This window comes from Myxine glutinosa, chromosome 5, assembly GCF_964187855.1.
Source record: "Myxine glutinosa chromosome 5, kmMyxGlut1.1, whole genome shotgun sequence".
NCBI lineage: Eukaryota > Metazoa > Chordata > Myxini > Myxiniformes > Myxinidae > Myxine > Myxine glutinosa.
The window spans coordinates 199,495,186-199,508,960 of record NC_136265.1 but is presented as its reverse complement, the minus strand read 5'-3'; the positions used below and the strand labels follow the sequence as shown (position 1 = coordinate 199,508,960).

General features: G+C 47.2%; 1 protein-coding gene across 1 annotated transcript in view; it reads right to left on the bottom strand.

Annotated features, from left to right (window-relative positions):
• LOC137428271 (uncharacterized) overlaps positions 1-13,775 on the bottom strand; it is a 149,972-nt gene that overhangs the window by 9,564 nt on the left and 126,633 nt on the right. Inside the window, exon 12 of the mRNA XM_078777451.1 lies at positions 11,108-11,233. Within this exon, the coding sequence (XP_078633577.1) occupies positions 11,108-11,233 (126 nt within the window). The remainder of the gene's footprint in view (positions 1-11,107; positions 11,234-13,775) is intronic.

Here is a 13,775-nt window from a genome sequence, read left to right as displayed (position 1 = left end):
CGTGATGGGGGTCCACTCTTCCCCCATTCACACCTTCGCACCATCCACTCCACTCCACAATTTCCACCATACTCACTCCACGACCATCCATTCCAATACTCCATACCATTTATTCCATACACCTGTCTTTCATTCACCTGTCGTTGCACACCTGTGCAATCTCACCTGGTGCCACCTGCACCCTCCTCCTCTTTCTGGACCAGTTGGTCAACGCAACACACATCACCATCACTCACTCATACACTGCTCCACACACCTGTTCAGTTGCACACCTGTGCAATCACACCTGGTGCCACCTGCACCCTCCTCCTCTTTCTGGACCAGTTGGTCAACGCAACACACATCACCACTACTCACTCATACACTGCTCCATCCACCTGTTCAGTTGCACACCTGTGCAATCACACCTGTTCAATTCTCACAAACACGGCATCATCTCCGCTAACTACTCCCTTCTGAAACTTGCGCTTCCCAGTCGTCCCTTTAAACTATTGCGCTCCCACGTCATTATCATCCACACTAATCTACCTGCGTCCCCACTACAGGTATCAGTCACTAACTAACTTAACGTCACCTAATGTCATCTTCGCTAGATCCCTACACACAATATCCTAACCCACCCGGGCTAGTTTTCACTGCCATACACCCCATAAACTATTGCTCCTTTGCCCCCACCTTGTGAGGGATGGTGGATTTGCCATCCCACCACATCGGGGGTCTCTCACTATCAATTTTGTACACCTAAATTCCAACCAATCAAAAATTTGCCAATCACTACTCATCATCTGCCAATCATTACTGCCAATCCTTTGCCAATCATCAAATTTTGTTTTTCTCTAATTTTGGGTCCAAAACACTATCACTATTACCCGTCTACTTATTAGGTCCTCTCGGTGCGCCAATTCACATCTACAGCCCGGCTTCGTACAGCCGAGCAATGAACGCGGGTCGTTTTGTGTCCGCGGCTGGATACGTCCCGCATTCGGGGCAGGGACGGAGGCTTACCCGGGCCGAGATCCCATGCACCACCTCGGCGTGAAGCCATCCAATGTCCCGATCTCGACCTGCCGGCACGTCTCAATAGAAAGTGGTCGCCATGACGACCCTTCCTATCGGGCTGCCCGCTCCGCCTAGTGGAGCCCGGACGCGGCCGCTCCACGCGAGGCCCAGCGTGGATCGCGCACGGCGGTCCTTTCGAACCCGCCGTGGCTCGGATCTCCGCTGGTTCTCGCGGCACGCGAAGCCCGGCACGCACCGAGGGCCCGATCCGGCTAAAAGTCGACCTAACCTTTAACCCGGTTATCGTCGACGCCTCACCTGCAGGCTTACATGCATACGCTACCCCTTTCGTGCTCATACATGCAGCCGTTCCCATTCTCCTCGTACCTTTCCTTACACACCCCGGTACACTCACTCCGCCCATCGACTTGGTCACACACCTGACCACCGAACACCTTGGCACACATTCGTCGCTCGCACACCTCACCAATACACCTCTTCGCGCCCCTTTCTCGGTCACCTCCTTTGTGACAATCACAGGTGTGCTCTCACCCGCACACCCAACCACGTGTCTCACTACCAATTCCAGCGTGCATTCCCACTCACGCTCTACCATTCCAGGTGTGCATCCTTCTATTCCAGGTGTACATCCTCGCTCACCTGCCACAACCAACTCACGCTCCGTTTCACTCTCACTACTCTCACCTCCACTCTCGGTCGCGCACTCACCCTTCCTCTCGACAGCGCACTCTTTCCTCATGCACCCGTCCGTTACACACCTTTCTCGCGCACACTCTGCCGCACCTTGTCCCGTTACACCCTCTGTAACACTCACCACAGGCATGCATTCTCCCTTACTCTTGACAGCATGCGCTTTCCCCTTGCACCCGTCCGTAACACACCTTTCTCGCGCATCCTCCCGCGCACACTTTTTCGTTACCTCCTCCGTAACACTCACCACACCGCGCTTCCCTGTGCTCCCTCGCACACGCGCTACGACCGACTCACTCCTGACGGCACACTCACTCCTCGGCGTGCACTTTTTCCTCACACACCCCATGGTCGGACATTCTCGCACACCTCTTTTTTCGCACACCAGACCTGTCGCACACTTCACCAACGGCCTCTCACGAACACCCGGATCCAATCCAATCCCCAAGCCGACTGAAGCTTTCCTCACATCATATACATTGCCACTCACCTTGGCACCTCGTCCCCGCACCTCCTTTGCCACCTGCAAACTTTTTATTTGGTTAGTGAGCACCGCATCATGATTTGAACACAGACCTTGTACATATTCCATGACTTCCTCCTTTATCTCCCTCTTAGTTTCTGTCCGTCCCTTCTTAATTTCACTCACCTCTTCTCCCACTTCCTCTAATTTTTGTTTAACCTCTTTTATTTCTCGGTGCGTCCCCTCAAGTTCGTCCTCTAAGGCTACCGTGACCGTCTCTATGTGCATCCTCACCTGCCGGTCCTTTGTCTCCATTATCTCTGTCACCTCGTCCACCCTCATTGTCAGTTCCTCCCTTACCATCTGACATTGCCTCTGCGTCGCTATTAATTCGTTTTTAATTTCTTTTTGTGTCGCCTTCAACCCTCCTAGTACCGCAGTGTTCTTTTGAACCTGCTCCACTAACTTCGTTTGTCCCTCCGTCAGCTGTTCCACCTCCTCCGTCAGATCTTCTATTCCCCCTTGTAACTTAACCGTATTATTCCTCACTTCTTTCTCTATACGCTTTTCGCCTCGCTTTACCTCCTCGCGTAGCCCCGAAACCTCCTCACTCACCCCTCGTCGTATTTCCTCCATCTGGTTCCCCATCTGTTCGATTTCCCGGGCGGATTGTTCCCCTATTTCCCGCAATTTGTCCTCCATCCTATTTTCTAACCCCATTAACCCATTTTTCACCCCCTCTAACTGATTCTCCTGGGCAGCCATTCTATTTTCCACCTCCGTTAACCCATTTCTCACCTCTTTTATCCCGTTGTCTAACCCCTCAAAATTATTGTCTAACTTCTCACCGGTACCCCTCGCTTCGTCCCTCATTACCCCCATTTGGTTTCCCATTACCCCCAATTGCTCACTCTGAGCATCCATCCGGTTCCCCATTACCCCCAATTGCTCACTCTGAGCATCCATCCGGCCCTCCAATCGCTCACTATTCTGGGCCATAAGGGCCTTCATTTGTATAAAAAAAAGGTTCAAATCCATTGGCATCTCCGGTTCGACTACCGCGACCATGGGCGTGGCTAAATGTGGCGCCGCTGTAATCACGTGCGCTAGAGCGCCATTTTGTGCACCTGAAATTCCCGCAACCACATTGCCATTTTCCTCCTCCCTTTCTTCCCCGAAGTCCTGGGTTACTTCTAACCCCTCTATCTCTCCCACCGGCATCCCGTCGCCTTGGACAGCCATGGCGCGATTTCAAAATTCGGGCTCTTCCTTTAAAACAAAACAAATTTCGTACTTTATAATTTTGAGCGCGTGAAGCGCGCTCCGGGTCGATCTCACTCCCCGACACCAATTGTTATAGTACTAACACAATTGGTGTCCAAAATTTGGGCTAAATAAATTTAGTCCCAGGTTCGAATCCCACTCCTGACACCAATTGTTATAGATCGCGGTTAGGATGTTATAGACCGAGCGGTGGTTTAAAACCGCGACCTAACAAAACTCACCCGATTCCACCCGACCGTTGGTTGTATCGCACCCTAGCTGCTCAATGAGGGAAAAGACAAAAGCGACGCAATGCAAGAGGAAAACGGAGACAAAAAAAGGTTTGAAATATTACTACTGAATTTATTTCTACTATTTACACACAAGCAACAAAAAGCAATTCAGTTTATTTACAAGTACAAGACGCAGGTGACACAGTGCAAATTTAGCTTATCTACAGACTTAACTTATTACCCAGGACAGAACAAACAAAGACGACTCACACGGGGAATGCCAGGGATGGCAGAAGGTGGATGGCTGGCGGGAGAGGAAAGGTCCAAGGGGGGGGTCTTGCAGCACAACCGGCGCGTTCAGCAGCCGCCGTTCCGTTTCGGCCCTGCTCCGAACCGCCGTTCAGGCCCCCTTTGGCGGTGGGGTGGCGCGGCTGCGGCGGCCTCCGTCCGCTGCGTTCCCAGGACTTGTCTCACTGGTCTGGTCCCTCAACCCTCAACTCTTTCTTGCTTCTCTCACTTCTCACCACCGACTCCTCTCTCTGGCAACCGACTGTGACCAACTCCTTGCAACCAACTCCTCCTCTCTTCACAACCCTTCTTTTTCCAACCCAGAGTGCATCTCTCTTTCTTCTTCTCTTTTCCACTTCCGGTTGCGCCCTTTTATAGCGCCCCCAGCGATCACGCCCCCGGCGCTTTGGACACGCCCATCGGGGCGCTCACCTTGGCCCTGGCTGGTCGCACGACCCTCGGGCTCCGCCCCGGACGACGACGGGCGGGCGCGCCCCTCCCCTCCTCTGACGAGGTGGAGACACGCCTTTCTTCTCCGACCCGAGCCTCGTGGTCAATGGTGGTTATTGGAGGGGAGGTAATATGGGCAATCGAGGCTCGCCAATGACGAGAGGGGGATGTAATATGAGGTCATTGGAGGTTTTGGAGGGGATGGAAAGGGAGATTTTTGGGGATGGGAAGGAAAGGGGATCTATTCTCTTTCACTGGTGCAATGGAGTATTTCAATTAATGGGAGACACAGCCTTATCCTAAAACACAGAATAAGATATAACTATCGAACATGAATATCCTATGATTGGCTGACGTGTATGCTTGTGGACTATGGGACGCCCTTTTGATCTTACACAGCTCCGGAGGCAGGAGGCACAGCACAACAACAATAATAATAATCATACAGCACACAATAAAAAAAAAATATATACAGTCCTCATATCCACAACAATATATTATACACACACATCACATATCAAGGCCAATCACCTTTCTCACACGTAATTGAAAGAAACAACCAATCAGCTCTCTCCTAATCAATTATCTCAAGATGTCTAGGATCATTATAATTAACCCCATGCACTTCCAACCACAGAAAGCTACACTACATACATATATATATACATACATATACATACATATACATATATATATATATATATATATATATATATATATATATATATATATATATAGATATAGATATATATATAAATATATAAATAAACAACAACAACAACATGCATTTTAAGGCCATTTTCCCCGCGAGAGTGGGGGTTAGCCTTGCGGTCCCCATGACAATCTTCTCCATTTTGCCCTATTTCCTGCATCTCTCTTGTTAACCCCCTTGCCCGCATTTCTTCTTCCACCATCTTTAGCCAAGTCTTTCTCAGTCTTCCCCATCCTCTACTTCCTTCTACATTCATTTCCACCACTCTTCTCAACCAGTCACTTTCATCCTTCCTCAACACATGACCAAACCATCTCAACCTGTTCCTCTTCACAGCATCAATCACAGGCTCTATTCCCATCATCTTTCGCAATTCATCATTTGTCTTCCTCTCTCTCAACGATACTCCGCACATCCACCGAACCATTCGCATTTCCACCCTTTCCAGCCTTCGTTGCTGCTCTACGTTCATTACCCATGTCTCGCTCCCATAAATCATAACACTTCTCACACATGCAGCATACACCTTTCCCTTCAGCTTCAACGACACTCCCCTCCTTGGCAGCACGCCACTCAGTTCCCGAAACTTCTTCCATGCACATCTCACTCTAGCAACCGTTGTCGAGTCTGATCCACCTTCTCCATTCAGCATGTCTCCGAGGTAGCAAAATGTTTTCACACCTTCCAGCTTCACGCCGTCTCCAAGATCCAACTCAACATTTCCTCCATCTGCAGCTTCCTCTGTGCACACCTTACATTTGACTGTAGCTGCCACACTGGTTAATGACCCTCTCAGACCACTACATTTTTGATGAACCCACTCAGCGCACATTGTACATTGAATGGAGTTCACTCCGACACCCTTCCTGCACACAGCACATGGCCACTTCCCAGTTCTTTCCACCTCACCACATGCTTTACCACTTGCCATCACCTTCGTCTTTCCTATATTCACCGTCAGACCTTTTGTCTCCATACATTCCTTCCACTTGTTCATCTTTTCCTTCAGTCCATCCATACTTTCCGCAATCAACACCAGATCATCTGCATACAACAACTCCAACGGTAAACCCTCCTTTACGTTCTGAGCCAGCACCTCCATCACAGCTACAAATAGTCGTGGACTTAGTACCGACCCCTGATGCACTCTCACCTTCACCTCAAACTCGCCACTGTTCCCGTCCTTCGTCCTTACAGCTGTGCACGCTCTTTTGTACATTGCCATCACTACTCTGATCAACCATTCATCCACTCCTAACTTCCTCAATTTTCATGTCAATACTTTGCGTGGAACCCTCTCGAATGCTTTCTCCAGATCAACAAACCCAAGAAACAACTTCTTCCTCTTCTCCATGTACTTCTCCTGCAACTGCCTCACAATAAAGAGCGCGTCTGTCGTTCCTCTTCCTGGCATAAATTCAAACTGCATTTCGTCGATCTTCACCTTCGTCCTTATCCTCCTCTCTAAGACCCTTTCCAATACCTTCATTCCATGCTCCAATAACTTTATCGCTCGGTACGAGCCACACTCCAGCGGGTCACCTTTCCCCTTGTATAGGGGAAAGGGTACTCAGTTCCCAATCCACTGGAATGCGGCCTTCTTTCACCACCAGATTACAGATCTCTGTCATTCTCTTCACACCCCAACGTCCTGCTGCCTTCAACATATCTCCCACAACTCCCGTCGGCCCTCCCACTTTTCTACTCTTCATTGCTTTTATCGCTTCCTCAACTTCCTTCTCAATTATCTTCTCTGCCGGTCCTAAAACTGCGTTACTCTCTATGTTGCCATCCCATTCATTCTCTGTATTCAACAGCATTTCCATATATCTTTTCCATCTTCCTTTAATTCCATCTGGGTCCACAACGATTTGTCCCACTTCATCCTTCAAGCAACTCACCCCTATCACATCACACCTCTCTTTCGCTATCTGCTTTGCAATCCTGAATACCGCTCTCTGACCCTCTTCCGAATCCAAGCGTTCTCCGAACATTTTTCTACATGCCTCCTGCGCCTTTGCTACCTCTTTCTTTGCAGCCTTATTGGCTGCCTTATAACTTTCATGCTCTGCTTTTTCTGCCCCCGTACCCTTCGCCTTCTGCCACTCCTTGAACTTCTTCCTCTTCTCGTCAATCCTCTTTCCAACTTCATCATCCCACCACCATGTTTCCGAGTGCCTTGGTGGTACTTTTGTCCATCCACATACCTCACCAACGGCTCCCAAGAGACTATCTTTCATTGACATCCAGCCATGTTCAAGCTCAACCACATCATCCTCTACCCTACTCAGCCTCTCTTTTAATGCCTCCCTTACTGTCACCTCTTTCAACCTCCACACCTTCATTCTCGGTTGGTACTTCACCCGCCGAGCTCTCCTCGCACCTTTCACCCTTATGTCGCAGACAACCAAGTGGTGCTGTGAAACAGCCTCCTCCCCCGGGATCACCTTTGTGTCCCGGAGGTGCCCTCTATCTCGCCTACGCACCATCAGGTAGTCAACGGTTGTCGTCGACCCACCTGACGTGTATGTAACAAGCTTATTATCCCCTTTCTGGAACTGATTATTACAAATCAACAAATCAGCTCCATCAGCAAACTCCAAAATCCTTTCACCTTCTCCATTTCTCACACCATATCCGTAACCCCCATGAACTCCATCAAAACCGTCCATACTCCTTTCCACTTGTCCATTTAGGTCTCCTCCTACCAAACAACTTCCTCATCTTTCACGTTTTCCATCAGCTTCTCTATCGCACACCAGAACTTGTCCTTCTCTTCATCGCTCCGACCAACCTGCGGAGCATATCCCAAGATGACGTTCACCAAGAGCTTTCCAATCATCATTTTCACCATCATCAACCTATCACTCACTCGTCACACTCACCACACTGTCTACAAACTCCTCCGAAAACAGGACACCAACACCATTCACGCCCTCCGGGCACCCTTGCCACACAAACTTGTATTTCTGTCCTGCCTACCCTTCACCATTTTCACACCACTTCCCTTCCATCTCGTCTCTTGCACACAACATATGTCCACTCTTCTTCTGACCAATACTTCCACCACTTCTCCTGATCTCCCTGTCATTGCCCCTACATTCCATGTCCCAAACCTCAGAAACCGATCTCCACTTCGGGCTGTACACTGCCCATATGTAATTGTAATTGTCATGGTTCTCTTTTTGAGGCAATGTTTTTATGGCCGGATGCCCTTCCTGACGCCAACCCTCTTAGTCGCCTCTTACGACACGCAGGGATATGGTGTACCTATTCTAACCAGGGTACACACCGGGTACACATACATACATACATACACATACATACATAATTACATACATACATACATACATACATACATACATACATACATACATACATACATAGCGTTCAGAAAGTATTCACACCCCTTGACTTTTTTCACATTTTGTTGTTAAAGCCTGAATTTAAAATGGATTAAATTGGTCAATGATTGACACATAATAATACCCCATAATGTCAAAAAAATTTTGAACCCTCGCCAGAGGAGAGGGTATTGCATTTGAGTCCGTTTGTTTGTCTGTTTGTCTGTTTGTTTGTGTTTGTTTGTCTGCACAGAATAAATATGATTTTCTCTGCAACCGTTGGTCCGATTGACAGGAAATTTTCACCATCGGTGCAACTCCACCTGTATAATTTTTTAATGATAATTATGACATCATAGGTCACGTGGTTCGGCCGCCATCTTGGAAAAATCGAAAAACTTTGGACCTCTATATCTCAGAAAGCGCTGAATAGAAAAAAATTGAGACATGGCTCATTGTAAAGAACTCTCCATGGGGAATAAAATATGTTAATGATGATGTCATAAATGCCTCCATTATGACATAATTCGACAAGTACAACACATCATCCAATCAAGATGAAATTTCTTGAGCATAATCTAGGAATAAATTAGTTTAGAATAAAAAAAAATGATGACGTCATCGGTCACGTGGTTCGGCCGCCATGTTTGTTTTAACACAAAAGCCTTAAAAACCACTGAAAATACATCCTGGCGAGGGTTTGCAATCTCTGATTGCTCTTTTTCTTGTTTTTACTTGGATAGGGAGCTGTCAATACGTGCCTTTATTTTGGTAAAGTTTCAAACCTGCTCAATTGTCCTTTCCATCATTGGTTCAGCATAAGTGTGTACATAATAAATAGATGTGAAGTTGTACCCAACTAATTCACTCCGAGACAGCAGACTCCCACCCACGGTTTTGCTTGGCTTTACGTAATAAGTAGACAGGGTGTGGCGTCAAGAGCGTGGTTCCTCATTTGGGAACACCAAACCACCAGTAAGGTAACAAGTTAATTGGAAACGAGAACATTGCTAGGTATGGTGGTCGCAACCGGTGTCTGCAGCTGCTAAGCAACCCGTTAAGTCGTGGAATTATCGGTGATATGTCGGCTTCAGGGTTGGAGATAAAGACGTGGATCTGAGAGAACCCCCCTTGCATCCTGGCACGCTCGCTCTGAAACCCACAGCAATAGACATACATACTGTTACAGTCCACTGGCTGCCCCGGTTGGCCGGTTCGAATCCAGTCAGTCGCTTTGTGGCCACGTCAGCTCCCATTGCTTCCTCACCAAAACAGTGCCAAAGAGTGACGTGCCAAAACAATCGCCGGACAGATCTTAGTTTTTGGATGAGCAACCAATGGTCCACATGTTGCCGGGAAAACTAGCACTAAAAGACTGTGGCCAATCTCCGTCTCAATCAGATTTCCCCAGAGCCGCCAGATGAAACAGTCACAAGCAAGCAGAATGAGCCAAAGACCAAGTCAGAGTCAACAAGTATATTGTGCTGTGTGAAAACGTACGTGCATACAACAGCAATCATAATCATAAATCCCCCATAATTAGCCCCGACCGATACACGCCCTTGAAACAGTCTAAGAGTGTCAATGGAAACTTAATTAATTAATCTAAAGCCCAAGGCATTCGTCTGTGCCTTAGGTCTCAGCCACACACAACAGAGGGCCAGGTTGCCAGGCCCAAACCCAATGTTGTTGATTTAGGAGGAGGTTTGTCCAACTCTGCGCAAGCTCCAAAGGCTGAAAGTAAGACGAAGGAGACATGGCACTGTGGGAGTGGGTGTGACACTCGAGGAGCGATGCGTAACAGTTCGGGTGGAGATGTAGCATCGCTCGGCAGATTCGCACACCCTACCGCTGCAATGAATCCTGGCATCTGCCTCACCATTCTGACGCCACGCCCCTTTCTCAGCTCAGGCCTGTGTCATCTGCGATACACCCCGCCCATCTCCATAACCATTGGGTGACATCCCAGTCCAGGGCTAGCCTCATATGGCCCTTAACCTTGCTGAAGTGGTGCTGTGGCAAGGCCCGGATAACCAGGCACCGTTTCCTGCCTAAACTAAGAGTTGGAGACTTAACCAAACTCTATTATAGCACATTTAGAGAAAAACAAAACAAAGGCAAGCATATGAAAAATAAGGGTCAAATGGGATGTAGTTTTACACACACGCACGCACGCATGCACGCACACACACACACACACACACACACACACACAGTCTTTTCCCCAGTGGCACAGAGGCCTCCTTGAGTGCATGTTACACATTCGATGGATCAAACATTCAGGATATCCACCAGATGGCAGGCGACAACGAAGAGTTAACACGAACGACAGACAGCATTTTCCCATAATCCTTCACCCCTCCAGGCAATGGATACAAACAGTATTAAATTCAGGAAAAGGGCTTCAAACCGATTTGAACATATTGTTGCTGATGATATAACCCAGAAGCTTTTGCTCTACTTTCATACAAATGTCATGTCAAGCTGGAGAATTAGCCGAATACAAGCATGCAAGATTCCTCCATAATCAGCACGGCATCGACCACCGAGCAATGATATTCCAATCGAAATAACATCTTGGATGAGAATTAATTCCCTCCAGGATGACGGCAAAGAGGAAAGTCCATCATCGGTGTATTATTACCTGTTGCTGGATGAGGGGCGAGTGGCCTGGTGCCAGTGTTCCAGTCATCGCATGTTGCTGGGCCTGGTGTTGGGCAGGAATCTGCTGGATTTGAATCAGCTGGTTGGACTGGGGCAGATGCACCAGCTGCGAGAACAAGCAAGAGCAATGTCGAGGTTACAAATACACGGTGGCACAAAAAGCCTAATTTCTCTCCTTCGCATAGACTTTCAAAGTTGAAAGTTAAATTTATGCTTCAGCTGAATCAAGTGATAGGAAATCAATGCAATGCAATAGTCGAGAAAACCCGGCCAACTTTTGCCGAAGAGAATTAAAATTTTGAAAAATAATGAAGCAGATGAACCGGTTGGGAATAAAGAAAAAAAAGTAAAGGTGTAAAATCATTAAATAGTTTCAAAATGGGCAAATAACATTGAAGATTTTGATTTCATGAAGGTTAAACTGAGAACTTGTACCCCTCAAACTACCCAAAAACAGCTCTGGTTGGACCTTTTTTGCCTTTATTTATTTAATAACAAAAAACATCAGTTTAGAATAAAACAGGGAAAACCTCCAATTAGAGCAAATCTCCAAACTTAAAATCTTACCGCAAACAGTAAAACGAGAGCGAGGTGCACTGAACTAGAAAGGGCTGGTACTGGCAGGACGGCCATGGGGTACGCACTCTCACCTCTGAGCCGCCCAGCCTGGGTTGGAATATATCGGCCCAGCTACAAACCATCATCCTGGTGTCTCACAGACTTGGGAATTGAGGGGTACATTGGCATTTGGCAAACTGGGTGTCCTGTCTGGTCCGTCAGAATTAGGTGGTGGACGTCAAAGATCCCAAGGCGTCCGAGGAATGTTAATACCGGGAAGAGGAGGCGAGTTATCGCCGGGCACCCTGGCTGAATTCCAAAATCACTACATCAGTGGCACTGCCATGCTCTCAGCAAAAATGGAAACGGCAGCCCAGCTGAACACGAAATGAATGAATGACCCAACGACGAAGTGGAGTGCAAACAGGGCAACAGGCAGTTATTTTTTCCCGCAGCAGATTACTGCAGTGAAGAACAAGTAATGTCACAAATAAGAAGATGTACGAAGATTGAGATGAGTGACAAAGCATGAATAACAATGTATACCATCTTACTATAACTCACCAAATGTCCGTCCGTCCGTTCCCAGGTACCGCAAAAACAGCTGAACCGATCGCAACGAAATTTTGGGTGGGTAATCCTGGGACCCCTGGAGTAAAATAGGCTACATTGTTTTTCCTTTTTTTTTCAAATTTTTCCAGTTTTTCCAAATACGATGGAATAATATTTACCGATATGAACAGTGATGTGGCTTTTGTTGAAATTCCACAAATACTGTTTAGATTTTGATGATTTGCGTGTAATATGATTTAACGGATGTTTATATGAATCGTTTAAAATAAAAAAGCCTTAAATTTCTGATATTTTGCCTTTTCATTTGGGCCTCCCAATTGAAGCCCCGCCCACAGGGCGGGTACCGTTGCTAGTGTTAATAATGAGAAAACATAGACTCATCGAAGAGTGACAAAGAACCTGGACACAGGTGCAGGCAAATTGGCCCAGAATGTCTGCATTTTATTAATAACTCATTCATCCAATCAGTTTATTCACTTAATTTCGTTCCATTGGGAGGAGGACAGAGAGGGAGCGTAGGGAGAGTGGGGGAAGGAGAACTGTATGACAGGAATAGGGCCAACACCAGTGTATTAGTGTAGATGGTGGGTGTCGAGGGTTGTAGGGCGAGGAACGAATAAATACCAACAGCACATTCACTTCTTGATGAGACCCTCACACTGACATCACAATAACTACACATGCACAATCACCCATCCATACCCAAGCTGCCTACCTGTCCTACGAATGCCAATGTATCCCTCAATTCCCAATGCTTATAAGTACCTATCTCATTCCGGTTTTGCTGCCACTACCTTTCCAGAGAGACTATTCCAATATTCCATGCATCAACTACTCTCCGAGTGAAAGAATCCTCCACTAATACCGTCCCAGCTCTCCTCTTCTTTACTCTCAATTAGTCAAACCTTGTGAAAAAACGGCAATTAGATTAACTCGTTTCATTAAGTTATGCACCAAACATGTAAGTGAAACTCCAAATGTGCCTCCAAATGCCCCCATCCCAAGACTCGAGTGAGTTTTTCTATGCCGAAGCGATTTGCATTTGACTGGGCCAACTGCATGCACGGCACGGGAACGAAAATGCCGATCTGTGATTGTGATGTACACACTTTTTTATTTTGGTATACGAGATCGAGGCTCGTGGAAGAGCGAACATTAATGACAAAAAAACAAACGGACACATAAGACGAAATAAAGGGAGCGGGACACAAGATGGGGAGAGAGGGGGAAGCACACACGTACAACATTTGAGAGCAGGGACATCGGGAGATCTGTGGGGGAGAGAGGGCTTGCTTAATCAAAAGGAATTGCGTGGAGCGACTATTTGAATATATGTGTTTTTTTTGTTTTTATTCTAATACTGTAAAAATAATTATATTTCTCCAACAACTTCATCTCATATCATCAAATCGGATTCACACCTGGTCACTCCACTTTTGACATGCTGCTCTACTCTCCCAACAATGGATGGAGGCCCTCAATATCAGACATGGGACCAGAGCCGTCACTCATGACAC